This window comes from Tyto alba, unplaced genomic scaffold (assembly GCF_018691265.1).
Source record: "Tyto alba isolate M040663 unplaced genomic scaffold, T.alba_DEE_v4.0 Super-Scaffold_28, whole genome shotgun sequence".
Taxonomy (NCBI): domain Eukaryota; kingdom Metazoa; phylum Chordata; class Aves; order Strigiformes; family Tytonidae; genus Tyto; species Tyto alba.
In genome coordinates this window covers 790,611-816,238 of record NW_024881302.1, presented here as the reverse complement: position 1 = coordinate 816,238, position 25,628 = coordinate 790,611, and the positions used below count along the sequence as shown (strand labels likewise).

General features: G+C 56.2%; 1 protein-coding gene across 1 annotated transcript; it reads right to left on the bottom strand.

Moving 5' to 3' along the window:
• Nucleotides 1–229: 229 nt before the first annotated feature.
• SCNN1B (sodium channel epithelial 1 subunit beta) lies at nucleotides 230–21,579 on the bottom strand. The gene is made up of 14 exons (XM_042798471.1): nucleotides 21,537–21,579; nucleotides 19,128–19,359; nucleotides 15,857–16,175; nucleotides 14,592–14,976; nucleotides 12,943–13,136; nucleotides 11,992–12,095; nucleotides 11,358–11,521; nucleotides 10,806–10,913; nucleotides 7,697–7,814; nucleotides 7,031–7,106; nucleotides 6,818–6,875; nucleotides 5,709–5,770; nucleotides 4,775–4,850; nucleotides 230–4,632 (listed from the first exon to the last, which is right to left on the bottom strand). Exons 3-14 carry the CDS (start codon nucleotides 16,165–16,167, stop codon nucleotides 4,267–4,269), a joined length of 2,022 nt encoding a protein of 673 aa, XP_042654405.1. The 5' UTR covers nucleotides 16,168–16,175; nucleotides 19,128–19,359; nucleotides 21,537–21,579; the 3' UTR covers nucleotides 230–4,266.
• Between the last annotated feature and the right edge of the window lie 4,049 nt (nucleotides 21,580–25,628).

Genomic DNA, 25,628 nt, shown 5'->3' with positions numbered 1-25,628 from the left:
CCCTCCCATGCAAACTCTTCTGTTTTGGAGGGGAAAAAGCATCTTTCTTCCCCTTATCTGTATCTGCTTCTGCAGTTTTCTCCTTTTTACCACCAGATGCCTTGGGCAAATAATTCTTTACCTGGTGTCCATGTCTTGGTCTCTTCTTTCCTCAACTTGGTTCAGGCTGCTCTAATCAGTGTTTAGCCTGACCCACTGATCTTTCTGCTGTTGTTTTTTGATTCCCCCCCCCCCCCCGGCAGCCTCTGTCTTTGGCCAGCTGACATTTCTTGTCCCAGAGTTGCTGCATTTGTGGTCCTCCTCCTGGGACTCCTTTGCCTGATGTGTTCTCCCCTGGGTGACTGTGCTTGGCTGCCAGAGCTGCCTCTTCTGCACAGTGTCCCATCTCTGGTTTTGTCACACCAGCATCTTTTCTGTGTTTTGTAGCACACTTGTGACGTGCCCATACAGGATTATATTTTACCAGCAGTCCGGTTTTTGAGTGAAACTGAATTCCTTTGTTGTTCCCAGCTGGACTTTGGTGATGTTTTACTGCCAAACTGCAGTTTGGGGAGGTGAGGAGGGCAGAGGTGCTTTATAAACAATTCGGGGGTTTTGCAAATTTTGGCACCTAAAAAAATTTCAGAGCAGGGAAGTAACATGTGTTTTCTGGAATGTTTGGGGTTGTTTTTTCTTGGCAAGGTTTTCAGTTAGTTGTTGACTCTTTTGTTTCAGGGTACGAAAAGTCTATTAAAAAAAACAATCCCCAGCTGAATTGGAAATTGGCTTCTGTGTGGAGTTGGGACTTCGCAGGTGTCATGTTTGGCTGGATTTGTGAAGCCTTTCCCCCGCGGAGCTCTGTCCCTGTCCCGTGCAGAGCCCAGCTGAGCCTCCAGCGGCTGCGCTGCTGCTGCAGCAGGAAAAGGCCCCTCTGCACTCAGAGGTTTATCTGCAACCGGTCCCTTTGGGGGAGAGCGCCAAGCTGGTAAAGAGCCCAAGTCAAGCACCTGAGACGCTTTCCACTTTTACTAGTTGTTAGACACCCTCTATAAACCAGCAGTAACTGGAATAGCAAACTGTCCGTGTCCTGCCCAGGAACGTGCTGTTCCGATTTACCCTTGCTGTGGGACGGGTGAATCTCGCTCTTTGTGCCTCTCCCACCCTCCTGCCCCGTCACCAGAAGGTGAGGAGTTTTTGAGGCTGTTCTTTGCCTGCTGCTGTTGCGTTTCCCAGGGCAGGTGGCCCGGGGGGGGGCACCCGGGGGGGCTAAAGCTACGAGGAGCTGGAGGGTGCGGGCTGCCCTGCCAGCTCCGCGGCCCCAGACCTCCCGCTGCCTTCCAGTTCGTCCCAGCTCCGTGGCAGCAGATGCTGGAGCCCAGCCCGGGATGTCCGCAGCCGAGGCGCCGGTCAGGGTGCCTCGGAGAGGGCTGGCCTGGGACAACTGCTCTGCCTCCCCCCTCTCTGTAGCCCCTCGTTGCAGAGAGCCCCTCACGGGTGCTGCTTCTTCATCGGCCAGGAGCCAGCTCTGGGCAATTGCTTTGCCCTGCAGAAAAGCATCTGATGTCCCGGTGCCGTATCTTTATGTTTGAACAGCTATTCGGATTCCCACACCCCCAGACTTGCTGGTAGTGATGTTGACAGTGTCATCTGTTGGTGAGAGTGTGGGAATGGACGCCCAGGTTCTTTTTCTCCACTTTCCTCGTGTTTTAATCAAATTGCTCTGTTGTGTCTTTCGGAGGGAGCAGCGTCTTTCCACTGTTGCAAAGTCGTTTGGAGGGCTTGGTCAGGTATTGGCTTTTGCAGTAGGCTGAATCGGGCGGGGAGGCTGTCGGGTGCTTGTTTCCAGCTGGGCTGTGATGGGGGATGAAGTGCTGCCCCTTCACAAGAGCTCTCCTTGTTGGTGAGGGAGGTGCGCTGTGGGGTTGCGGCGCTCGGGGAGCCAAGCGTCCCTTTTGGGAGAAGGGAAGTGAGGAGTCGGGCAGGAGAAGTCTGGGACAGCCTGGAAGAGCTGGAGTCCTCTGTCTTTACAAGCCCCCTGCCTGCCTGCCGCCGGCCCTCGCCGCCCCGGCCGGTTTGGGGCGCCCGCTGAGCTCGCGCCGTCCCCGGGGCTCGGTGGGTTCCCCGCGGAGCCGCGTGTCTGTGGGCTGTTGGTCGTTCGCTCTCGCAAACGAGAACCAGCTGCTGGGGCGGGGGCTGGGGGCAGCACATGGACTTGTTAGGAAGGTGCTCCCTGAATCTGGATTTTTATTCCTTAATTTAGGTATTCTCTGGCTGCAGATGGCTGTAAATTACCTTTTTTTTTTTTTTTTTTTCCTCCTCCTCCTCATCCCAATCAAGATCAGAGTCAAGTACGGCTGCTCACCAGCCTGGGCAGGTGGGTGGTGAGGGATGAGTTCTGGGTGCTGAGCCCTTGCTTAACTGTTCCAGTTCAGAGGGAATCTGGTGCTGGAGGATGGAAGTGTCATCTCCCTCTTCTGCTGTGGTGTAGAAAACGTGTTGTTTGCTCGATGCGTAAAAGGCCATGTTTCTGAGGCAAAACTTCTTCCGGAGGAATCATTCCAGATGCCAAAAAGCCTGTAAAGCACTAGTTGGTGGAATGAGGCGGAAGTTCTGCAAATGAAACCGCTCTGCCACATCGCAGCGTCAGCTTCTAACTGCCCTCCCTGGCTCCTGGCTTTAGGCAGCAGCAGCTGCCCCCGACACAGCCTGCAGCCCAGGGGGCCCGCGGGCTGCCGGGGGGTGCACCCCGGGGAGGGAAGGGCTGTCCTGCACGTGCCCCGGGTGCAGGTTTTTCCCATTGCCTCAGTTTGGGGGCACTGTCAGAGTCGAAAGCCTCAGCTGGGTGGGTTGCTGAAGCACTAATCGAGAAGCAACGGTGAGACCTTTGCATGGTTTCTAAATCGGCTCTGCTGTCTGGCTCTGTAGGATTTGTGAACTTGCACCAAACTCTCCTGAGCCTCACCCCTCCTCCTCAACAGCAGAAAACCCAAACGGGCTCAGAATGTGATTTCCAAAGCTGTTTCATTATTGAAGGAGCTGAATTTAATTTAAAAAAAAAAGTGGTTAAGCTTCTTGTTCTTATGATCACCAAGTGAAATGGGAAAATGTCTGTAAAAACCCAGATATCAGAAGTAATAGAAAATCAAAACGTTATTTTAGGCTGCCATTACTTTTGGAGCTAATCATAAAATTTTAAAAATTCATTAATCAGGTCTCACAGAATTAAGGCTGCAGCTAGTCTACGCGTTATCTTGTACCTACTGTAGCGCCGTTAGAGCAGCTGCCCCCCGGCAGTTAAGGGTTTGGCTTTTCCAGTGAATCTGGAACACACAAGTTCCCCCGTGCCCGGGGAGCTCCAAGTGGGGGCCGGAGCATGGGGACCCCCCCCCCCCCCCCGGCTGCCCCCACACTGGGCGCCCTGCCCAGAACGTCACGTTCCCAGCCGCGTGGTTTAACCGCACGATCCCGTTTCCTCTTGAAGTTTTGCAAAAGTACTTCAGGAAGGCAGGTGCCGGGGGGGTTGTGGTGGGCCCCCGGGAAGGCCGGGGGCTTGCTGCCCCACTCAGCCCGGACCCCCGGGGACCACCAACCCCCCCGGCCGCCCTCACCTCGGGCGAGCACAGCACCTCCCCCTCGCGCAAGCCGCTGCCGTCAGCCTCTCGCCAGCGCCGGACGGCCCCCGCTGCCAACGGGAACCTTAACGCCAACTTCTTAATTAATTTCTGTATTGCAGAGCCGTGCTGTGAGACGGCCTGGCGCTTCCTCCCCACGCCTGAGTCTTTCTGGAGGCCGGAGTATTTGCCTCCGACACACACGAACAGCCGTGCCCCGCTGCGGCGTGAGCTCCGGCAAACCCCGAGCAGCAGGTCCGGCGACGGTTTTGCTTTTGCCTTGTTCCTGTTCTGGGCGTTCAGTGGGGAGGCGATTGCCACCTCCGAAGTTGAAAGTGGCTTGGCTCTGACCCACGGGGCCGTGGCCTCGCTGCAGCCCCTGCCGCCCCCCTGCTCTTCTCACCAGGGAGTGCTTCCCACCCGCGTGTTAAAAGGAAAGGGTGACTTCTGGTTATACAGCGGTTCTGATGTGTACGAGCTCTGCGTGGTGAAGCCAGAGCCAGGCGCCGACTCTATGAGGTTTATTACAGGGTTTCTCAGAGTGGATGCACAGTGGACAGGCGGGGAGGGGGGGACAGCTGGGGCTTTGCGGTCCCTTCCGAATTTTGGTAGAGGGTAGGAGGTGGCTGGGGACGTGGCGGATGGCGCGGCGGCAGCCCGTGATGGGGCTCGCTGCTCACTCGGTTTCGGCGTCGCTGTCGGGGCCCGGGACGCCGAGGGGCTGCACGCGCAGCGAGTCGTAGTTGGGCGGGGGGGTGCCGGGCTCGGGGGGCAGCGCCTCGTCCCCCGGGAGGGCCCCCGCCTCCTCGTGCTGGAAGCCCAGGTTGGTGTGAGCCTCCACCAGCTCCGACACCGTCGGGGGCGCATCCGGGTACCGCACCCGCGCCCGCTTCTGCTTCAGGCCTTTGCACCAGCCGATCACGTTGATAACGGTGATCCAGAGCGAGTCGATGATGATCTCCCCGAACTCGATGAGGCACAGCACCGAGCCCCCCATCCAGAACCCGAACTGGCCCCCCAGGCTCGACAGCAGCCAAACGATCTGGGGGGGAGGAGAGCAGAGTGAGGCGGGGCGGTGGAGCCCGGTCCCTGATGGGCCCCCGGGTGCCGGGGCGATGCCCCAGCCCCTCCCTCGCCTTGCGGGCGTGGGGGCACCGGGCAGGAGGACGGGGACGGGCGCTCACCGTCGTGGCGGCAGACTCCGAGATGGTGCGGTAGTTGTACTCCTGGAAGTAAATGTTCAGCTTGATGATCCCGTTCCTGTAAGGGACAAGCGGCGGCTCAGCGCAGAGCCGGGCCGTGGGCATCCCCCCGGCCCACGGGCGCCCGCTGGAGCTTCAGGCCGGCAAGTGGAAGAAGTTAAAAAGTGCCACCGGCTGCGCAGGGAAGAGAGTCGTGCTTCTGAAGGTCCTCCCAAAGAAGCGCTCGGGCGCCTGGGAGCTGCTTTGGGGCTGTTTGCTTTGTTTTTTCCCAAGTGCCCTGGCTGGTGTAGTGGGGGATCCCCCCCCCGGTGCCCTGCGCCTCACGTCCCTGCGCGCACGGACAGAGCGGCTGCAACGCCGTGACAGGGGGCTTAGCAGGTACAGATCAGCCACTACCTCTGAAACCATCTCCTGCTTCTCTTATTTTCCTTTTTCCCTTGGGGGAAAATACCTCCTCTTTTTCCCCCTAGTTCAGGGTTTAGGTTACCAAAGGGTAACTCAGCAGTCGCCCTAATTTTGGAGCATCCCCCCTACCGCTGCTGCTGCTGTTGGCAAATTCAGAGCTGTAAGTGTCAAGGGACGAACGTTACAAGCCAGGAGCTGGACCCCGGCAGCTCACAGCTCCAGAGCTTCCAGCTTCCTATCCCCAACTGATTAGAGGTGCTGCTGCTCACACCGATTTTTACCTTAACTGCACGTTTCAGTTTGTCTGACCCAGGTTGTCACCATGGAGAGTAGAGGATATATGTGAAGTGTGTTTCAGATTTGCTTTATGTATCTTCCAGGCTAGCATGCACCAAATCTTGTCCTCCCTTTGCATTAGCACACGCGTGTGCTGGCCCACCGCCAAGGTTCATGTTAATCTAATGTTAACAGGCTCAATAGAAAAGATAAAGTGGTTGCTCCTTTCACTTACCTGTCCAGAGTCACATTTGTTGACATATCCCTTTCATAGGATAGAATATGGAAAATCCAGTCCTAGGAAAACAAGCTGTATTCAGAATCAAGCAGAAGCATCCTCCCTGGGCACCTGCTGGGGCAGGAACCCAAGGGAGTAACACAGTCCTGTTTTAACCCAGCCCTATTGGACAAAAAGCGTGGGAAAATACCGAGTAGCGTGTTCAGCCAGCGTCACCCACCCCGCTCCCAGTCTGTGGTTATCTGGGGGTCACAGCATCTCCCCACGCTGCCTCGACCTGGTCTGACGTTGCATTCGCAGATGATGTCAGGTGCCCGGTGGGGCAGCAGCTGCATTTTGCTTTACTGGTGCGAGTCGGTAAGTCACTGGTTGGATGTGATTCCACAAGGCAAAGGCCGTCACCGGGAGCGTGGGGCAGGCCAGCACCGGGTCGCCCAGCCCCAGCTCCTGCCTTCTGCAGCTCGGAGGCGCCTTTGGGCGAGCGCGCTTCTGCTGCGGCTGCACTCGTGCTGCCACAGCAGGGCCGTGCCGCCTGCAGCTTTGCCGGTTCAGGATTCAAGATTATTATTATAAAAATTAAGTTTTTCTGTAGGGCGTATGCGCAGAGCCCACGTGCGGGGATAAACTGGATCCATGTCGGAAATGTTTGAAATGGGTTCTGGCCAGTGCAGTCACGAGCCATCCCGTAGCGAGCAGGGTCTGGCCCCGGGGCGCTGCCTGCGCGGGGGAGGACGCCGTGCGCTCACCTGTGGTGCTGCGCAAGTACCACGGGATGACCGGGCACCTGGAGAGGAAAGTCGGGCGAGCAAAGGGCTGCAGTGCAGGCGGGGGCCGAGAGGTAGGGCTGCACCGCCCGTCTGATGCCGGCTGCTCTTTGGCACGTAACGCCTGGTCCCAGCGGAGTATTCATTTTCTCTGTAGGCAGCCCGTGAGCCCTTATCGCATCCTTCTGCCCCAGCCTACCTGCTTGTTTGCACGCTGAAAATGTGTAATTTAGCCCAGAGGTGCTCGCTACCTGGGCATTAGCTCTGAAAACACCGAGTGATTCATGGGGCTAAACGCAGGTAATTATTAATGTGCGTTTCAAAACAAGAAATCAGTGTTACCTCCGAAGCTTCGGATGGCCAGTCTGCCATGGAGATGGTCATTTTATACTGCGTGTCGCTGGGGAAGAGGAAAAGAGCATTAGTGCAGAAGTTTCTCTGTCTCTGAAGTCACTGGAACTTCAGCTCTCATGCAGAAAAGGTCAGAATTGATGGGAGACGAAATGCAGGATCCCCTCCAGCTTTAGGGCTGCCAGAAATGGCTTGGGTACTTACTTGCACGTTTCCTTGCAAGAGTCAATGCAAATCTGTCTGTGTCGTATACTTGATCTCAGTGATGAATAGCAATACGCTGTTTGGTGAAAACAAAAAATCAAAGCAACTGTTTAGATAAGGACCCTTATTACTGCTTTATATCAATTTCATTTAATAACTATTTAGGTATGAACCTGCTGCACAGGTTTGCTGTCTTCCCCTCTGACCTTCCTCTCCTTGAGAAACTCGGGCAAAGCGGTCAGGCAGTTTAATAATAAATTAAAAATAAATGTAAATGCTCTGCAGACAGTTTCTGTAGGGCGGGCTATGCCCGATGGCAGTGGTTCTGGCACTGCCCTGGCCTCCTCGCAGCAGCCGCTCGCCGCTGCCCGGGCTCAGCTGGGGACCCGACCTGTTCTGGCCTTGCCCCCTCTTCCCTCCCTCCCTCCGGCACCCCGGGGCTCCCGCCACCTTCCCGGCTGGAGCCGGCCGGCCGGGAGAGCTGCCGGGGCAGCGCCGAGCCCTCAGCCCCTGGCCAGGACCCGGGTTTTGCCCCGTGTCCCCGGCACCGGCCCGAGCGGCCGCGGGCAGAAGCGTTCCCACCCGCGGCAACGCTCGCGCCCGCTCCCCCCCGGCCTGCCAGCGCCCTGGGAAAGGCTGCGCAAGCGGGTTGGTTTGTGTTCTTACCCCAACCTGGGTCATCTTCGTTATTGCAGTAATTTACCCCTTCAGGTAAAGGAAACATATAGTGACCGCATCCACAGATTTCAATCATGTGATTTTGGAAACAAGAGCGCAGGCAAGCCTGGAAAAGGGGAGAGGAGCTACTTAGACCTGGGCTGACCCCCCCGCGCGTCCCTGTGCCGCCGCTGCTGAGAATTACTGGGCTCCGAGGTGTTTTCTCTCTGTCGCGCTGAGCAGACGATTTTGTGGCTGCACGCCGAGAAGGCTGAAGCCGCGGGGGCTGCCGGAGCCCACCCCCACCCCAGTGCCTCCCCCAGCACACGCCGGCATCGCCGGGGGCCCGGCACCAGGCACGCCGGCTTTGCGCCGGCGCGGGGAGGCTGCGGAAAAGCTGCCGTGTGCCGAGTTACGCTGCTGTTACGGTTTTCTTTATGATGCATTTTTATTGCTGCTCCTGGAGGTTTTAAGGCACATCCCTAGCGGTGAGCTGCCCGTGGGTAAGTCGCCTCGCAGGAGCGGAAGGGAACTCGATGCCTGCTCCCAGTCGCCCAAGAAACTGCTCATTTCTTAACTGTTTTAGGGCTTCATGGAAGTCATACGGAGTTAAGGAAAAAAAGTGTTCTGCTACACCCATAGACACTGCTGGTGTCTCCAGGCTTTATATGGCATACTGACAAAGGGCTGGTTTCCCCTTCAAAGCCAGGTCTCTAAAAATACTTCAACATAAAGAGCAGGTTTTAGAAACCTGAATTATCTTATCTGTGCATCTGCTTCTCTCCTTGAAAGGGTTGCAGCCGCAGCTTCGGCAGCGTGCGAGCGGGCTGCAGCGCTGCCATTAGCTCAGTGAGGCATGGAGTTAATCACCCGAGATTGGAGTGGGATTCTGGATGAAACGGTGCAGAAAGCAATAGCAAAGTCTATGAAAAGATAATTAAATTTAACAGCTCCAGCTAGGTATACCAACCAGAGAATTTCTCTGTGATACGAAATGCTTGCAGAGTTCACTACCCTCAAAGCCTGATTTGGCTCAGAGGTCTCTGCAGTGACGTGGATCACGTGGACGTAGAACCCCAGTCAGCGTTTAGCAACTTTTAAGTAATAATGCAATCATTTCAAGTATTTGCTTAAAAATTATATAAGCATCTTAGAAACTAGGGTAAAGTGGTCCAACTGTTACAATTATATAAAGGCAGAAATATAAAGAAACCCTGCTAGACCAAAGCCCTTCCGCTTGTCTGGGGTGATGCTTTGGGCTTTTGTAAATAACCCCCAAAACGGTTTTGAAGTTTTCCTTATTGCCAGAAATGCTTCTCTCTTATGTTCTAGCCTGTCACAAATTAACCAGTTCTTAATGTTTACACGATATTTTTCTACAGATTCAAGGTTTACAAACGCTCAACTTTCTCATCCTAATTTTAAAGTGGAGAAAAGGCGAAGGTCTGTCTTCATTTCCTATACAAAGTAAGCAGGTGTTTTCAGGGTGAAAAGTGGCTTAATTCCCTTGAGGGGAAAAGGACTAAAAAGAGCAGGAGTGTTGAGGAGAGGCATCCTTCCTGCCGGTGCCGCTCCCGCCCGGGATAACCGTGACTGGAGCCCCCGAGGCGGGAGCTGCTTTGCCCCGGCGCGGAGCCCGGGGGCGCGGAGCCCGGGGGCACGGCCGGTCCCCAGCCCTCCCCGAGCCCGAGCGCCCGGCGGCGGAGCCCGGCCCCGCTCCAGGAAAACATCACAAAACCTCTCGGCGAAAGGTGCCCGGAGCCGCGGCGGCTTCGGTGTCCCACCGCGGCTGCTCGGAGCCCCCCGGGCCCAGAGAAATCAGCCTGGGCACCGGCAACGAGCACAGCCTCCCCCTCGCCGGCTGATCCGCCTGTAATTAAAAGATTTCAGCCAAGCGTGGAAATCGTAGCGGGGGGAAAAAGGTATTCCCACAGCCGAAAAAGAAATTAATTGCCATAATGATATGGCAGGAGCGGGTGTTTTTTTAAGGGAAACCTGAAAGGAGCAGAACTGCTCTGCAGCCCGTGGGGCTGAGCCTGCAGCCGTCCGGGAGCAGGTCGGGGCCCCGGGGAGGGGACGGGGAGCTCCAGGCTCCCAACTGGACTCGCTGGGAGGAGTATTTCCCAGGGTTTCCTGCAGTATGGAGGAACTGGTGTTAGCCAAAGCTCTTGGGAGCTTCAGCCCGTTTCAGGCCCTCTCCCTGCAGCGGAGGAGGGGGCTGCTGCCTGGCTCCGTCACCCCAGGGCCCCAGCGGTCCCCAGCACCTCCCAGAAAAAACAGTGCAAGGGGGGGGGGGGGGGGGGGTCCCCACCCGGCGCTGCGGTCCTGCCCCCCGAGCCGAGGCAGGACCCGATCGGCGCGTGACGGCAGCCGGGGCTGCTCGGGGAGCCAAAAAAGGGGCAAAACTGCAGAACCAGCGGGTTCGGCGGGACCGAGGGGCCCAGGCGCGCCCGGCTCTCGCTTGCTCTGGTTTTCGGGAGCGGGAACCCTCTGCTCCGGGGAGCCGAGCGCCGAGGAGACAGGCTGTGAGGAAAGGGCCAGCATCAAACCCTGCTCGTTTGTGGAGGTAAAAATATTGGCTTTTTTGTCTGCAAATTAGGACTGTGCCGGTAGGTCACACACCGCAGGGTCCCCTGTAACAACAGAGATCTTGGGGGGAGGGGGTTGCTGTGTTTTGGCTTTTGAGAAAATGACAGAAATGACCATTTTCATCCTTTCCTACCTGGCTAAGGGAACAATAACTGCTGATGCCCTTTCCTGGCTCTACGAGCTGTTTGGGGTGAGAATGAAAACTGAAGCTTATGCTAAATTGTGCTGCCTCCCAGAATAACGTTCCTTATCTTTTGATGCATATTTTAATACTTGCACGGTCAGGTCTTGCTCCTGCAATACACAGTTATTTCCACCGGACCCACTGGGATCGTTCCCAAACCTGGGGCTACCAAGTGTTCAGACTCGAGTGTAAATTTATTACCAGAATAAAAGGTTCCTGTGTTTAGGTTATGCTTTTTACTTTGTCATTGCTGATCCTCCAATAATCCTGCATGCTAGTCAAAGATTTTAACTGCTTTGACAGTTTTTCCTAAACAGTCCTGTTTGATTTAAAAATGTATTTTACCTGTATGGAATAGGAAGTATTATACTGGCTATAGAGATTTTTTACAGGGACATCAGACCCATTCATGGTGCAGTCACTGTAGGGATAGCCCATCCGTTCCAGTTCATCCTGAAAGAAAACCAAAACAGCAAACGTCAGTTCCTCCCCAGGTCCCTGGTGCCCGTTTTCTAGGGACTCTGGGATTCCCGGGTTCCCCGCTGGCTTTGAACTCCAAGAATGGTAGGCAGCAGAGCTGAGGGAGATGCAGCCTGCTCCCCAGGGCGGACCGAGGCAGATGAGGGTGTTCAGGAGCAGCGTGTTTTAGCAAGGCACCTCCTGACATACTGAAGGAAGAGGGAACAATGACCCGAGCTCAATATTTTGCCTTCAATAAAGCACTTTGCCAGGACAGTTACATAAAAGCCTCCATAAACTGTTCCAGCCCACAGCTAGCATATACCTTGACTCTTTTGGTTTGAGCCAGTTCGGCCAAGACTTAAAACAAACTTGGTTGCCGTCCCATCAGATAACATTATTCTCAGACAATCTGCTCTAGAGGAATGCCACACATACCACTAACACGCCGATGGAGGTTTCCGTCCCGGCCATTGCATAGATGCCCTGATCCTTGAGGAAGGGGAAGCTCTTCTGCTGATGCAGCATCAGCCTGGCCCCGGCCGCCGATGACAGGTAGGGGATGTAGTCTTGCTGGCTGATGTCCAGGATTAACTTCAGCCCTGGGACACCGGACAAAACACTCGGAACAGGAATTGTATCGAAATGCAAATCTTTGGAATAAAAAGGAGTCTATCATCTTTTCTCTGCGCACAAAAATCCCGATCCTTGGGGGAAGAGCCGGGGTCTGGCGGTCGTGTCAGCCTTGCACGTGCATAAATGCACCTGATGGCGAACGCCCAGGATGGAAATATCTGAGTGAATATTCAGACATTGTCTCAGATATTTTGGCTATCCAGATGTCACACTTCTGTGAAGTAACATCTGTGGCCACATTACTGGTTTCTATGTGACACGTTTCCCTTTTGGGGCTTTTCCCCTCCTGGGAAACCATTACTCCCTGCTGCAGTGCTCCAGAGACACAGACACGGTAAATCCGTTCTGTCTGGCAGAAATAGCCACCGAGAGGCAGAATCACTGCCAGCACTTCTGCTCCTTTAGCTCCTTCCTCCCTAGCAGAGCTCTCTCTTACCAAACTCGGCTCCAGGGTTGGAAGAATTCAAAGCCTCTTCATCCATGCCCCAGTTAAAGATGTAGCAGTTACCATGGTCTGGGTGATAGATTTGGGTGAAATTCCTGGAAGAATCATGCACATAAAACTGTGACTCTCGGGGAGGTTATAAAATAATGCATCTGGTGGGACCTGTGCTTGGCAGCTACATCTGGGATTCACTTTAAATTGCTTCCTTTGCTGAATGCCTGTATAGAAATTTCAGCTGATATAATTTCAATCTGCTGTTGAAAAAAAAAGCAAAGCAAGGTACTGGTGTGTACTGAGACACAGCCGCTGGGGATAACACTTTGTTGGAATGGAAAGGAATCATCTGTCACACAGATGAGAGAAATAATTGCTTGATCTGAGTGATGGTAACAGGCTTTGGCTGGTGTTATATCTCGTTCTTTGATAATAAATCTCTGTGGCCCTCCTTGCAGGAGGGGCAGGACTCGGTGCAGCCTGGGCTGCTGCTGTGTGCTCACGTTTCTCAAAGCTGGATGTGTAAGTCTGGTGCTCACAAGAAACAAGGATGGCTAAAATGCATTTCTTGGAGTCTTGTGTAAGAAGGGGGGGCTGTAAGTGGAGGCTGCACTGCTGTGCCTGGGGTACGCTGGCTCAGCCCCGGGGCTGGCAGCTGGTTGTCACTAAACACCCTGGGAAGGTCCCATTGATGCTGTTTGTCTTGATGGACCATGAGCGAAATGGCTCACCCAAAACCAAAACTCATGCCAGCACTAGCCCAAATGAGCATGTTTCAGCCGGGATCACATCCAGAAACCCTCTGGGAAATGAGTTAAGAACCAGAAGAAATCTGTTTATTAACTGATGTATGCCTTAAAAAGAGAAAAGGGAGAGGCTGTCACGCCTCTAGCATCCTGTACCATTCCCGATGTGACAGAAAAGTGGGGGAGCCCGGGATGCACCTACTTGTAGTTGCAGGGTTCGGCCCCGTAGAGACACGCCAGGATCATGTCTTCTGCCTGGTAGCCCATCCGGATCCTCTCCTGCAGCGGGACTTTGGAGAGGATGCTCGTGGACTGCAGGATGTACCACTCGGTCACCGCCTGCGCCGCGCTGGTGAAGTTCCTGTACGTGCAGTTGCCGGAGCCCTGATGGCTGCACTGGGGGGACAGAGGCAGGTCTGAGCCCCTCCCGCGGCGGGGGACGGGGGGGGGGCTCCAGGAAATGGGGGTACGGCCAGCCCGGAGCTGCCAGCCGGCTGCCACAGCCGGGTCCCTCCCCGGGGACACTTCCCAGCTGGGCAGATTCTCCATCGGTCCCAGCGCTGGTTCCACAAACTTACAGAAAACGTCACTTTTGGGGCAATTCTTTAAGGCTGGAATTTCCCCAGCTTCCAAGGCCAGGTCAGGCCGGGTCCTCGAGGCCTCGGTGGGAGCAGAGGGTGGGGGGTTGTGAGACCACCGTGTCCTCCGCGCCGGGGACGGCAGCAGGAGCGGGGCGGGGGCGGCACCCACAGCCTCTCCCCGGCATTTCGGGTGCCGGACCCGAGGAAGGGGTGAAGGTGGTGGGAGCCTGTGGGGAGCCCCTCTGCCCCGGCTCTGCCCTGGGTGACCCCAGGGACATACAGCGCTGTCCCCTGCACCGCAGGCACCTCCACCGACCAGCGCCGCGCACAGCGCCGTTACTGCCCGGCATCTCCCGCATCCCTCTCGCCTGAGCTGGCAGGATCCCCGGGCAGGATCCCCAGGCAGGATCCCTTGGCAGGATCCCTTGGCAGGATCCCCTGGCAGGATCCCCTGGCAGGATCCCCGGGCAGGATCCCCGGGCAGGATCCCTTGGCAGGATCCCTTGGCAGGATCCCCGGGAAGGATCCCCGGGCTGGATCCCCGGGCAGGATCCCTTGGCAGGATCCCCGGGCAGGATCCCCAGGCAGGATCCCCTGGCAGGATCCCCGGGCAGGATCCCCTGGCAGGATCCCCGGGCAGGATCCCTGGGCAGGATCCCCTGGCAGGATCCCTTGGCAGGATCCCTGGGCAGGATCCCCTGGCAGGATCCCCTGGCAGGATCTGCTCCGTACCTCTGATGTGTGCTAGGCTGCTACGTGCTGCCAGTCCCTTTTTCCACGAGGAACCCGCTGATCTTACTGATGTTATGCAGCTACCTGAAATTCACCACAGACTAACTTAACACGGCTCCTCGATGGGTTTCCTTTCATTTAGGGAAGTATATTCAGGGTATGATCCTGCTGCAGGCCCCCTATGCAGAAGCCCAGCAGCTTCAGCTGGGTGTCTGGCTGCGTGTCCTGCAGGGGATCAGACCCGCCTCTGAAATGTTAAAAAAATCTTAAAATACCTCTGTGCCGCCTTCCTCAAAAAAAAAAAAAGCTCCGCGGCATTGCAGCAACACGCCACGAATTGCGACCTGCCCGTGGGCTCCGCGTGCCCTGCACCGAGGGTGCTGCCAGCACAGGCAGCCCCAGCACCGCCGGCCCGTTGCCCCGGGGCGCAGTGGCCACGGGCAGCTGGCGGGGCAGGGACACCGGTCCCCGTGCCGCATCCCTGCCGGGGTGCCCAGTGCCACCCGGCCCCCCCCCGCCCCCGCGGGACCCCTCTCACCAGCTTCACCGCCAGCTTGTACTTCTTTTCCTCCGACGTCGTGTTGGCTGGGGCCAGTGGAGCAGCGGTTTGGTTGCCCGCAGCGGTTTGGTTGCCCTCACTGGTTTCATTGCCCGCAGCGGTTTGGTTGCCTGCAGAGGTTTCGTTGCCCGCAGCGGTTCGGTTGCCCCCCGCACCTTGGTTGCTCTCAAAGATGTCCAGGATGACGGGGTTGTCTTTGTCGTGCTCGTCGATGAGGACCAGGGGTATCTGGTGCCAGAGCCCCAGGTCGAGCGGCGGGGAGCTGCTCGCGCTGCCGTTCCCCGGCACGGGCTGCAGGATCCTCTCCAGGGCCGCTTCGATGAGCCTGTCCAGTTCTCTCAGCAGATGCTTCACCTCTGAGTATCTGCAGGACAAATGCAGTCACCAGGCGGTGTAGAGGCGGGGGGGATGTGCAGCAGCTCGGCTGCCGCTGGGACCTTACTGGGGACCTCACATCGCTGCCCAGAGATTCACTGGGGGAGGACGGGAGGCTCCGTGCAGAGCACGGCCAGCTCGCACACGGGCATCCCATCCACCCGCAACTGGGCGGGGAACCGGCGGGAGGATGAACAGAGAGTGTGGGGTGAACAGGGTTCTGCCAGCGCAGAACCGGATCGGTTGTATTTCAGCAATTCACTACAGTTTATGCAAAACATCTCTAGCGAGCAGAGGGAAAAAACCCAAAGTCCTGTCTGTCGGCCAAGAGCACCTTGCCTTGGGCTGTGCTATTGCATGGGTATAAATTTGAAGCGACTCTAACAAAAATCAGTTACTCCTTTGAAATTACGACTGAGTTAAACCACTGCAGCTCACAGCTGGTACTACTGTTTGACCAGCTCTCCATGGCCAGAGTGTAAGCGATAAGAGGTACGTTCACAGCGAGGAAGGAGAAAGAAAGGAACTGGGGGGAAAGACTGAGAGACTGATTTTGGTTGTGGCAAGTGAGTTGAACTTCGAGTTTCCCCTGGGCCAGGGAAAGTTTGCAGGGGGGCAATAACCGCCATTAGATGAACTGATACAGAAAGGAAAACCAGGCAAACTTGCAGCACGTGAACACTCCTCTGGGCCCGAGCCATTCACCTTCGTGCTGGTCCCCTTTATTTGGTTTTTAGTGCCACTTGGTGAGGCCACTGACACTCCTAACGTGCTACCTGAGGCAGGAGCTGGGCCACAGCACCTTAGGCTAGCAGTATAGCTGGGGCTGTTAAACCACCACTGGGTAAATTAGGCAAAGAAAAACTTACTTGAAAGGGTTGGCATTGCAGACTGTGACTGCTGGGAACTTCATGGTCTTAAAGCCGATGGAGAGGGACGAAGTGACGTTGTAGGAGAGGTAGGTGTTGATGAGGATCCCCCACTGCCAGAAGACCAGAGACGCAAAGAGCAGCGTTAGGAAGAACCAGATTAATTTCTTCTTTGGCCCCTCTTTGATGATGCGCTTCGGGCCGTGGGTGTTGGTGTTGTCGCAGTACCAGACCAGCAGCTCCTTGTAGGTGTAGCCAGGGCCCTTCTGCAGGCGGTGCAGCGCCCGGATGAAGTACTTCTTCAGGTTCATGCTGCTGCCTGCAACGGGGAGGAAAGACATCAAAACAGCTGAGCAGCAGGGCTGTGTCAAGCCAAGTACACTTGACCTGCCAGCAGAGCAGAAGTGGAGTAGTTACGTGATGGCACAAAGGGGAGTAGTTATGTGATGGCACGACTGTGGTTTTATAACCCAGGAGAAAGTCAGAGATGTTCTGCAGGGTCACACCATGGTGGTGAAACGGCCCCCCACCTCCTGAGAGGGGGCAGGGGGGAGGTTTGTGCTCTGCAGGGCCAGAAATGGTGAATGTTTCTGTCACATCCCCCCCGGGGTCCCTTCTGGCCCCACGAGAGTTAAGTGACTCGGGGTGCTGGACGTGGCAGTGCCTGCGTGGCTGCAAGAGTTGCAGTAACTCACCAGGTATCTCGTGAGGAAGTCCTGTTTTCTGTGCAAACTGGTACGTCTCTGAGATCGCCTGAAACCTTTGCCAACACTAGATGGACCACGCAGTACACACAGGAGCTGGGCTCAGGTAGAATTCAGGCTGACAGCACTTAATATTCAAGCTAATACAGGGCTCGAGACAATTCTTAAAAGTAGAAGCTATTTCAGTGCACCAGGCTATGGGGAGGGCGGGAGAAGAGGACCTGGAACCAGCAGCACCTTTCCCAGGACCAGGAATGCTGCTCAGGGCTGCTGCTCGCCACAGGAAGGACAACGGATTGTTTTTTTCCACCAAATTCCTTTGTCTTTCAGATACTATCGGTATGCTTCCACTGCTCATGTGAGGGATGCTGCATATTTTACATTCATATTGTGAGTAAATAGAACATTTTGTACTGCTATTTTAAGGTGAGAATTTGTGTTACTAAATCTTAATATCCTGAGGCAGGATTTCAAAACAAACCCGAGTCAGCTGCTTACAACATTTTTCAGATTTAAACGGTAGGAGAACAGAATTAAAGATTAATGCTGCGTATAATTCAGCATCCTCGAAGAAAGAGTGCTGAAATAATACAGTAATATTTCAGTAACGAGCAGTACTCAGCAATGCAGACTATGTTAACATGAAGTTGCTTGTAGATAGACTACGAAAGGCACAAGAGGAAGCAGAAGGGTGCACACAGGCCTCCTGGAGAGTAGAAGCAACTGTGTCCTTCTTACTTTTCAAAAAAAAAAAAGGTAATGCTCATTCATTGATTAATTGGCCAAGATCTGCAAAATCTCCTGAGTCGTATATACAGAGTTTGATAAAAGAATAAACCCCAAAGATTTCATGACGTCTCACTCCACGACGCAGAGAGCGATGATGACTTTCTTGGCGCACTGGGTGACCTGAGCTGCCAGATGTAGCCTGACGCCGTCAGTCCCGACGGCGGGGTGCTTTGGAAAGAAGCAGCTCCAGCTGCTTCCTCCACAGCTTGAGGGCAGGCTCTGCTCTCACGTGAAGGCGTCCTGTTCTCCGGGGAACACGCGTCCCAGGACCCCCGGGACCCCCGACCTCGCGCCCCCGGGGCTGCAGAAGGCTTTGCTCACGGGAGGCGCTTGCATTGCATCAGGTGCTGGCTGGCGTCGGGCAGGACTCTAACGAAAACAGGAGCAACGACCTCGGCCTCTGCTTAATTACCCGTGGCTGAAGGGAAGAGGTGGAACGCGCGCGGCCGTTCAGCCCCAGCCCTCTGCTGCCGGGCGTGACACAGACCCAGCCCAAGGCCCAGCCTCAGCTTTACAAAACGGGATCATCGCAATACATTTAAATCCAGAGAGCCTAGCAAGGCAAGCTAGTAAATATTTTCTGCCTTTTAAGAAATCCAGTAAAAGATTTAGATTAGATTAAAACCGAAAGCACACCTGCGCTGCGCTGGGCAGGACCCGGGCTGGCCGGACCTGACTGGCCGCCCGCCCCGCCGCCTCTTTGCCGCCGACAGACCGCGGCGCCGGGCACGGAGCCGGGCACCGGCCGCCGGGGGACCCAGCCTGTCCTGCAGATCTTCGTGGGTTCTCGTCGACCCCACACTGCTGGAAGAAGTTACTATTTCTTTTTATATTGTTTCCCAAGGCTGAGTTTTAGCTTTTTTTTCTCTCGACGGCGGTGTTGAAAAACACACTTATGGGTTGAGGAGCACGCATGGAGTAAAATCTCTGCTTTCATAGCAGAGAAAAGTTAAAGATACTGAACAGCTAATTTTGACGCTGCTTTATCTTTGTTCACGGTTTTGCAAAAGTCATTGATACACTTGTTCTGCACCTTGAATTTATTTCCATTTAACCACCCAACCTGAGAGTGCTCTTTGCAAAGTCACGGTTTGCTTGCTAGCAATAGCAAGGGGAAGATGCTGCACTAGGAAAGGGAGACCAGCTCCAAATCAGTTTAAGCAAAGATTGGAGCGCCTTCTATCTCTCTTTATCTCTGCAGCTCACCAGCCATAAAAACGCTGTGCTGAAGGGCAGCATTTCCACATTTTTAAGTTAGATTCAGGCCACACTGTGAAAAATAAAGTTAAACTAGTTTTTAGGTATGTTTTAAACTGATTCAGAATGTTTTTTGCCCGATGTCAAAGCTATGGAACATGTTCTTTGCAAGTGGTGCCCCGTCCCAGAGCCCCGCGGGGCATCTGCCAGTGGGAGCACAGGCACGGGGACAGGGATGGGGATGGGGATGGGGACGGGGACAGCTGGAAGAGCATCTTCAAGCAGGATGCCTGCAGCATCCCCACCCCTCCATGAAAACACATGGATCCCAAAATTAAAAAAACCATGTTAACAAAGGTGTGCTGGCAGTACAGCCAAGCAGACAGACACACAGGCTCTGCAGGGGACATCTTAACATGGCAGCAGAGTGAAGGACTCAGGTTTACTCATCCTTTTAGGCACAAGCTGTGCTTTTACACAGATCATTTGGTAAAAGAAATGGCATTAAGCAAAAGCTGTGCTTGACCATACTTGGATGACTTTTTCAATCTTTTTTCTCACTTTAATAGTTTTCTCCTTACCTGTATTTCCAGAATGTTTCCAGATAGACTTCTTGTTTCTTTCCCACCACTGAAAGCCACCCGGCGCGAGGTGCCTTGCCCGATGGGAAGCCAAAGCCCCTGTTTGGGGGGGGCTCCTTGCCCCGGCACAGAAGCTCAGTGCTCGGTTATCGTAGCTGTTTGGAGGGGGGCTGGTACCGGTTTTGGGGCCAGCCTGGAGCCTGCCCTGGTCTCCCCCATCAGCGGGCTGCACCTGGAGCGAAGAAGTGACAAATGAGGGACGCCAAGACACGGGTACCTGTCACCCCTTCCCAAAACGCCTCCGGGGAGGGGGCGCGGAGGCTGTGCTGGGACAGGAGCCGAGGAGCAGATCAGGGCTGGGACTCGGGAGGTGCCTCCCCCTTGGCGGAGCACGGCCCGGCTCCGGCTGGTGAGCGGCACGCAGGGCAGGCTCGCGGTCCCGGCAATCTGTCCCTGCGGCCGCCCGCGAAGCCCCCGTTATTCACACAGCGTGGGAAGCTCGAGGGCCCGGACGTTTGGCAGCTCCCAGCTGCCGCTCACAGGTTTTATTTCTCATTTGGCTGCTCCGCTTCCGCGGCCCCGCTCCGGGCAGGGGCACACGCACCCGTTGGGCTCCCCCCACTCCTCTTTCTCCTTTGCGGTTTTTACTGCCACACAGCCCCGTTTGCGGGCCGGGTCTCTAATGTGACGACGAGACCTGCCTTTGCCTCCTCTGCCGGTGGTTCCGGGGAACCACCGCTGCTTTCCCCACTCGGGGCTGCCCCTGGTCAGCACACTCGTGTCACCTGAAGCGACTGTCAGGAGCTGGCCCGGGGACACGAGGCCCCTGTGGTGCACGGGGGGACACGAGGCCCCTGTGGTGCACGGGGGGACACGTGCCCCTCTCCTGGCAGGGCCCGTGTCCCCACGGTGGCCGAAGCCATCCTAACAGCACCCTGCCCCTGGTTGTAGTGCGCGTTGCGTCGCGCTGCGAAGGAGGTGTCCTCGCCTTGCCCCAGCGCCCGCGAGTCCAGCCCTGCATCCTCCCAGCATCATCCCAGGTGAAACTCCTCCACCTTACGGGTGAGATCAGACTCCCACGTTACGAAACGATTGTGTTGACTGTGTCGAATCTCCTCTGGGGTTTTCCTAGGGCAATTGCCACTTAAAGGAAATAAAGACATAAGCAAAACTCAGCGCACTCCTGGAGGCTGAAGGGTGGTACCTCAGCTGCAAAACCGCTCCAGCACTACCAGGCCTGATACTGCAATTATTCAGGACTTTCTCTGCTGGGACACACAGTCATTCCTCTGATCACCAGCTGCTCATCTGCCCTCTTCCCCAGAGCCTGAGGAAAAGACCATGTCTTCCTAGAGAAGACATTTATGCTACCTAGTGGTATTTTTGCAAATTAGAGGGAAGTTTTTTACTACATCACAAGTTTACAGGTCAGCAGTTGAAAAAAAAAGTGGGGCAGTGGCACTTCACCTCGCCCGTGTGCGGGGGGCCAGCGGCTGCCGGCTCAGACCCCCCCTGGCCGCGCCGGCAGCTCTAATCGCGACGGACACGCGTGCAGCACTCGAGGAGTATTTACAGTCTGGGAGTTCAGCGAGCGTTCGCCTGACGCTCTGCTCCCTGTGTCCGGAGCTCCGTCCCGCCGGGCCCTGCCTTACCCGGGGCTTCCAGCACGGTCCCTGTCTCCCAGGAGGATGACAAGCCTTCCTCCTCACGTGCCAGGAAGGTCACGTTGCCGAGAGCTTAACTCTGCTGCTTGTGCAATGAACAACGTGAATCCCGGGGCGTAAAGAGGAGCAAACCCCCGCAGCGGCTCCCTCCTTGGTGGCAGATCTCTTGCTCTGCGCCAAGGCCGGTGTCGCGGGGAGGCAGCAGCCGGGGCTGGACGGCACGCTCCCCACGGCGCAGGGAACGGGCACCCAAAGGGTCAGAGAGCTGCGGTTTGCTTCCATACCTTTTATGGGGGAGATTATAGAAAGCCCTGTGTAAACAGAGGTTAAATAAGAACGAGCGCGCCGGACTGCTCAGTGCACACATCCAGGAGAGCTGGCTGCACCGCTGCTGCAAGAGCGGGCAACGGGTGGGTGACATCCCGGCAGGATCGACGCAGAAAAACACCGTGACCCCCTTGAAGTTTTTCATCCCTCCCCTCCAAAAGAGCCCACGAAGGGCTCCCCTTATTCCTCTCCCTCTCGAAACAAGATTACGCCTGCACACCGCATCCTCCGCGGCCGGCACAGGGGAGCAGCAGCAGCACCGAAGTGCCGCCGCTCCCCCTGACCCGCGCAGGTCCAGCCCCACGGCGCCGGCCGCCCCCAGCCCACGGGCATCCCACGGGCATCCCACGGGCACCCCGCGGGGGCCTCAGGGCCCGGCCCGCCCGGGACCCCCCCGCCGCCCGCGCTCCCCCCGTACCTGCCGCCCGCGCTCCTGCCGCGCTCCGCGCTGCGAGCGGCCCCGCCCCCGCCCCGCCCCGCCCCGGCCCCGCCCCGGCCCCGCCCCGGCCCCGCCCCGCTCCGGGATCGGCACCTCTCCTCGGGTTTTCCTCCCCAAAAGAAGCAGCAGCCCCCCCGGTCTGGTCTGGAGGGTCCCTGTGCCGGGACATCACCCCACCACCCCATCAGTCACCCCATCAGTCACCCCATCAGTCACCCCATCAATCACCTCACCACCCCATCACCCCCCACCACCCCATCAGTCACCCCATCAATCACCCCACCACCCCATCACCCCCCACCACCCCATCAATCACCCCATCAGTCCCCCCACCACCCCATCACCCCCCACCACCCCATCAGTCACCCCATCAGTCCCCCCACCACCCCATCACCCCACTGCTTTGGCTGCCCTCGTGCCAGCCGCCCCCCACGACAGGCCCTTGGCACAAATTAAACAGCCGCGGCTGAACTGCACTTTATTTTGAAACGGTTTTATTATCCTTTTGTAAAAAGATCTTATAATAGTTTTTTTAAAAGGAGTATAAGCTCTTATAATTTTTTTTTTTTTTTTCCTCCCTAAAAAAAAGCCTCCCTGAGCAGCTGTGTTTACTATCAAGACTGCTGCTGGGCACGGTCTCCTGGGAGTGTTTTGTACACCCCGCGCCGCCCGAGCGCTGCCCACCGAGGGTGTTGATGCTCACAGAGAAGGGGCAGGACCCTGCCTGGGCGGCAGCGGCCGAGCCTGAAGGGTGACGGTGTCCTGCCAGGAGAAGGCAGCTCTGCTTCCATAAAATGACAATGACATTAAGAGATAAAGCAGCTCGTTTGGTTCTGAGGGTGGAAGGCGAGGGGCTCGGACGGGGCCGGGTGCCCTCACGAGCAGCCCCATAGCCCGGTTGTCTGCGATTTTCACGGTGTCCAGCATGTGCTTCTGGATTTTATGACTTAATCTCAAGTTTACGTGTCTTGCACACCGATTCTGGTTGATCACATAACTAATCCCCCAGGGGGGCTGGAGACACACACGCTCTCCCGTTTATCTTCCCTATTTCCCTGTGCCGGGGCCAACGCGCTGCGTGCCGGGAGGTGGGATCCCTGAACCCAACACTGCTGCACAAACACGGTTTAGAGGCAAAACCTTGAGTATCTTGAGCGATTGTGGGAGACACTAACTCCTCACAGCAGAACAGTAAACATGTATAAACCTCTTCGGAACTATAAATCACCACAGTGCAGCAAAGCATTGTAAAAGGTAACGATTGCCTCTTGCTAGGAAAAGTAATCACAGGTTCTTGTTCAATCAGGACCTGGTCAGACTTTCCCAAGTGTCTCCGTGTTTCGTCGTTTGGGAACAAAAGGGATTTTTATTTTTAAATTGCACAAGTGTACCTCCTACTATTATGTCAGAAGCGGAATGTGGGATTGTGTTTGAGCTGTATTTCCAAGGGAAGCTAGAACGAACAGGTTTGATGGTGAGTACCAGGACTTACCCAGTTCCTCACCTCTGTCCTGTCAAAATAATTGCCCTTCTATCACTACTTATTTCCCTGGAGAACAATGTCTGTTGCCAGCACTGGCAGCTCTAACACTGAAAATAGAGCAGGCTGCATTTGCTCAGTGGTTTGAAACATCAGCTGTGAAGCCAGTGAAGCCAAATGACCTTGAATTTGGCTTGACTTTCCGTTGTCTCTCTTGCCCGCTTCATGACAAAGTTTATTTCATAAGCAAAAACCTCCTGCTAAAAATACAGCTGAAAAACACTGTGGAAAGCTCTTCTGCACCCCGGGCATTGTGTTCTGAATCGAGGCGTCGTGTGGCGTGATGCCCCTCTGACAGCAGCTAAATACAGCTGAGAAACTGGATACACGGGGCAAATCAGCCCCGAAAATGGCACCATGGGTCTAACCCACGGTGTTTTCTAAATAGCAAGTGGTCCTAAGTTTATCTGGTAAAAGGAAAATATTTTAATGGTGACTGGATTGGATACAAATTAGGATGAGAAGGTTTCTGGGCTGGTTTTTAGGCCTGTGTATAAAGATGGGGAGCGGAGGTGCCTGTGTCAGAGCCCAACACAGAGAGCCGAGGTCAGCTCCAGGGGGAAAATCCCTCCGAAATCACAACCCCGTTAGCAGGACTCAGCTCAGGTCACCGGAACAAACACAGGACTCCTTCCTGTCTGGTTGTGTGTCAACCTGCACTGCTTCTGGCCGAATCACACCCTTCAGCACCAAGGTGGCTGCCGGGGTCGCTCCGCGGTGCTCAGGGGTTCCTTGGGGATTTGGGAAGGCTCCTGGTGCTCCGGCTCCGGGAGCGGTGACGTGGCGTTACCTGCCGGTCCCGGGCGGCCCCTAATTAGATTGGCATTTACCAGAGCTGCGAGACGAAGGTGGGAAATACCAGCCAGGTCTGCAGAGCGGCTCCGGGGCTTGCGAGGGGGCAGCTCCCCGCTCCCCGCCGCTGGCTGGTGCTCGGCGCTGCCGGGGGAGGCCGGGCATCGCCCGCTCCCGTGCGGGGAGCAAACAGGCTCACGCAGCACTTTAATTGCTCGGTTTATCGGGTGCGCTTTCAGAGACACGCTGTCACTAAACAGAATAGAGTAATTTAGTGGTGACCAGTAAAATCACAGTGAAACGAACGCGAGCATCTCACCAGCCAACCTGCACCGGTAACGGCTGCGTATAAAACCTTTTTAACTGACCTCTGTTTGCGTTACAAAGATCAGGCAGTAAAACCGAGACTGGTTTGGTTTTACAAGCTGCAGAAGTGGGGAGGGCAGCGGCCCCCCGGGCCCGGCACGCTCGGCCGGCGGCACGGCCTGGCGTGGAGCTGGTGGAGAGGGGCTCGCTGCGCGCCGGGGCGCGGGCACGGTGCAAACTGGGGCACGGTGCAAACTGGGGCACGGTCCAAACTGGGGTACGGTGCAAACTGGGGTATGGTGCAAACTGGGGTATGGTGCAAATTGGGGTACAGTGCAAGCCTGGGTATGGTGCAAGCTGGGGTACGGTGCAAACTGGGGTACGGTGCAAGCCTGGGTATGGTGCAAGCCTGGGTATGGTGCAAGCCTGGCCCTGGCCCCGCTGCCCTGGGCATTAGTGAGCCCAGTCGCTGCAGGTCCCCTCGCCCGCCGAGGCTGTGTCCCTGCGCGGGTGACCGCAGCCGGCTGTGCGCCCACGGGGCTCCTTTGTCACTGGGGGGGCCTCCCCAGCCCCGCTCCGTCACTAACTGGTGTGACGGGGAATTAGTGGCACGCATTTGCCTTTTCTGCCGTAGAAGTTTACTGGAAAAAATAAACCAGCCCTCCGTGACTCTGGTGGGGAGCGATGGGGGGGTGGCGGGTGGGGCGCGGTGCTGGGGGTGCCACGCTGCCCCGGCACAGGCTGCAAGTGCCAGCGTGGTGCCGGCCGGGCCACAGCACCGTAAAGAGCCCCATGGGCCAGTGCTTTACAGGTCCTCTCCCATATTCTGGGGAAATGTGAAATATTTTGTGGCCAGTGACTTTTTATAGCAAGAACAAGAGCAGGGATGATTACCCTTTGTGATTACCCCGGGGAACAGCTTGTACCTTTCAGGTTTCGTTATGTAAACTTGGGTGAGAAGGTCTTAAAACCCCAGGGATGGTGGTGCCGCAGCGAGAGGCGTTGGGAAAACAGGGTGATTCACCGCGGCTCTGGGCAGCACCTGCATCCAGCCACGCTCCGCCGCGATCGCATCCCCGCTGGGACCGCGGCACGCCTGAAACTGCAGGTGAATCAGTGAACACGCACGGCTTTCCAGCTCTCGAAACACACTGGGACGAAGCACGGGAGTGGAAGGGGATGGAAGTGCCCCCGTGCCGGTGTGCGGGACGGGGCTGGGCTTGTTCAGCTGCCGGGAGGTTTGCTCTCGGGTGGGCCGGGGGTGACACCGCTTCGTGTCACTCGGCCTGACGGGTTTTGCAGCCAGCATCCCCTCCGCCGTCCCGCCGCTTCGGCACGGCCGCCAGCGCCAAAACGTGGGGCAGCGTGCCTGGAAAGCAGCCCGGCCCCTCCCCGGGGATGCGGCTCCCACCCAGTTCTGGAAGGGAAACTGA

Bases quoted from the DNA above. Each gene is read 5' to 3' on its own strand.
- SCNN1B (XM_042798471.1), bottom strand. From the start codon at position 16,167: ATGAACCTGAAGAAGTACTTCATCCGGGCGCTGCACCGCCTGCAGAAG. The intron at 7,815-10,805 runs GTAAAATACATT...CCCCTTTTCCAG, and splicing joins ATACTTCCTATTCCATACAG to GCTTGCCTGCGCTCTTGTTT. The intron at 4,633-4,774 runs GTGAGCGCCCGT...CCTCCCCCCCAG, and splicing joins CGGAGTCTGCCGCCACGACG to ATCGTTTGGCTGCTGTCGAG.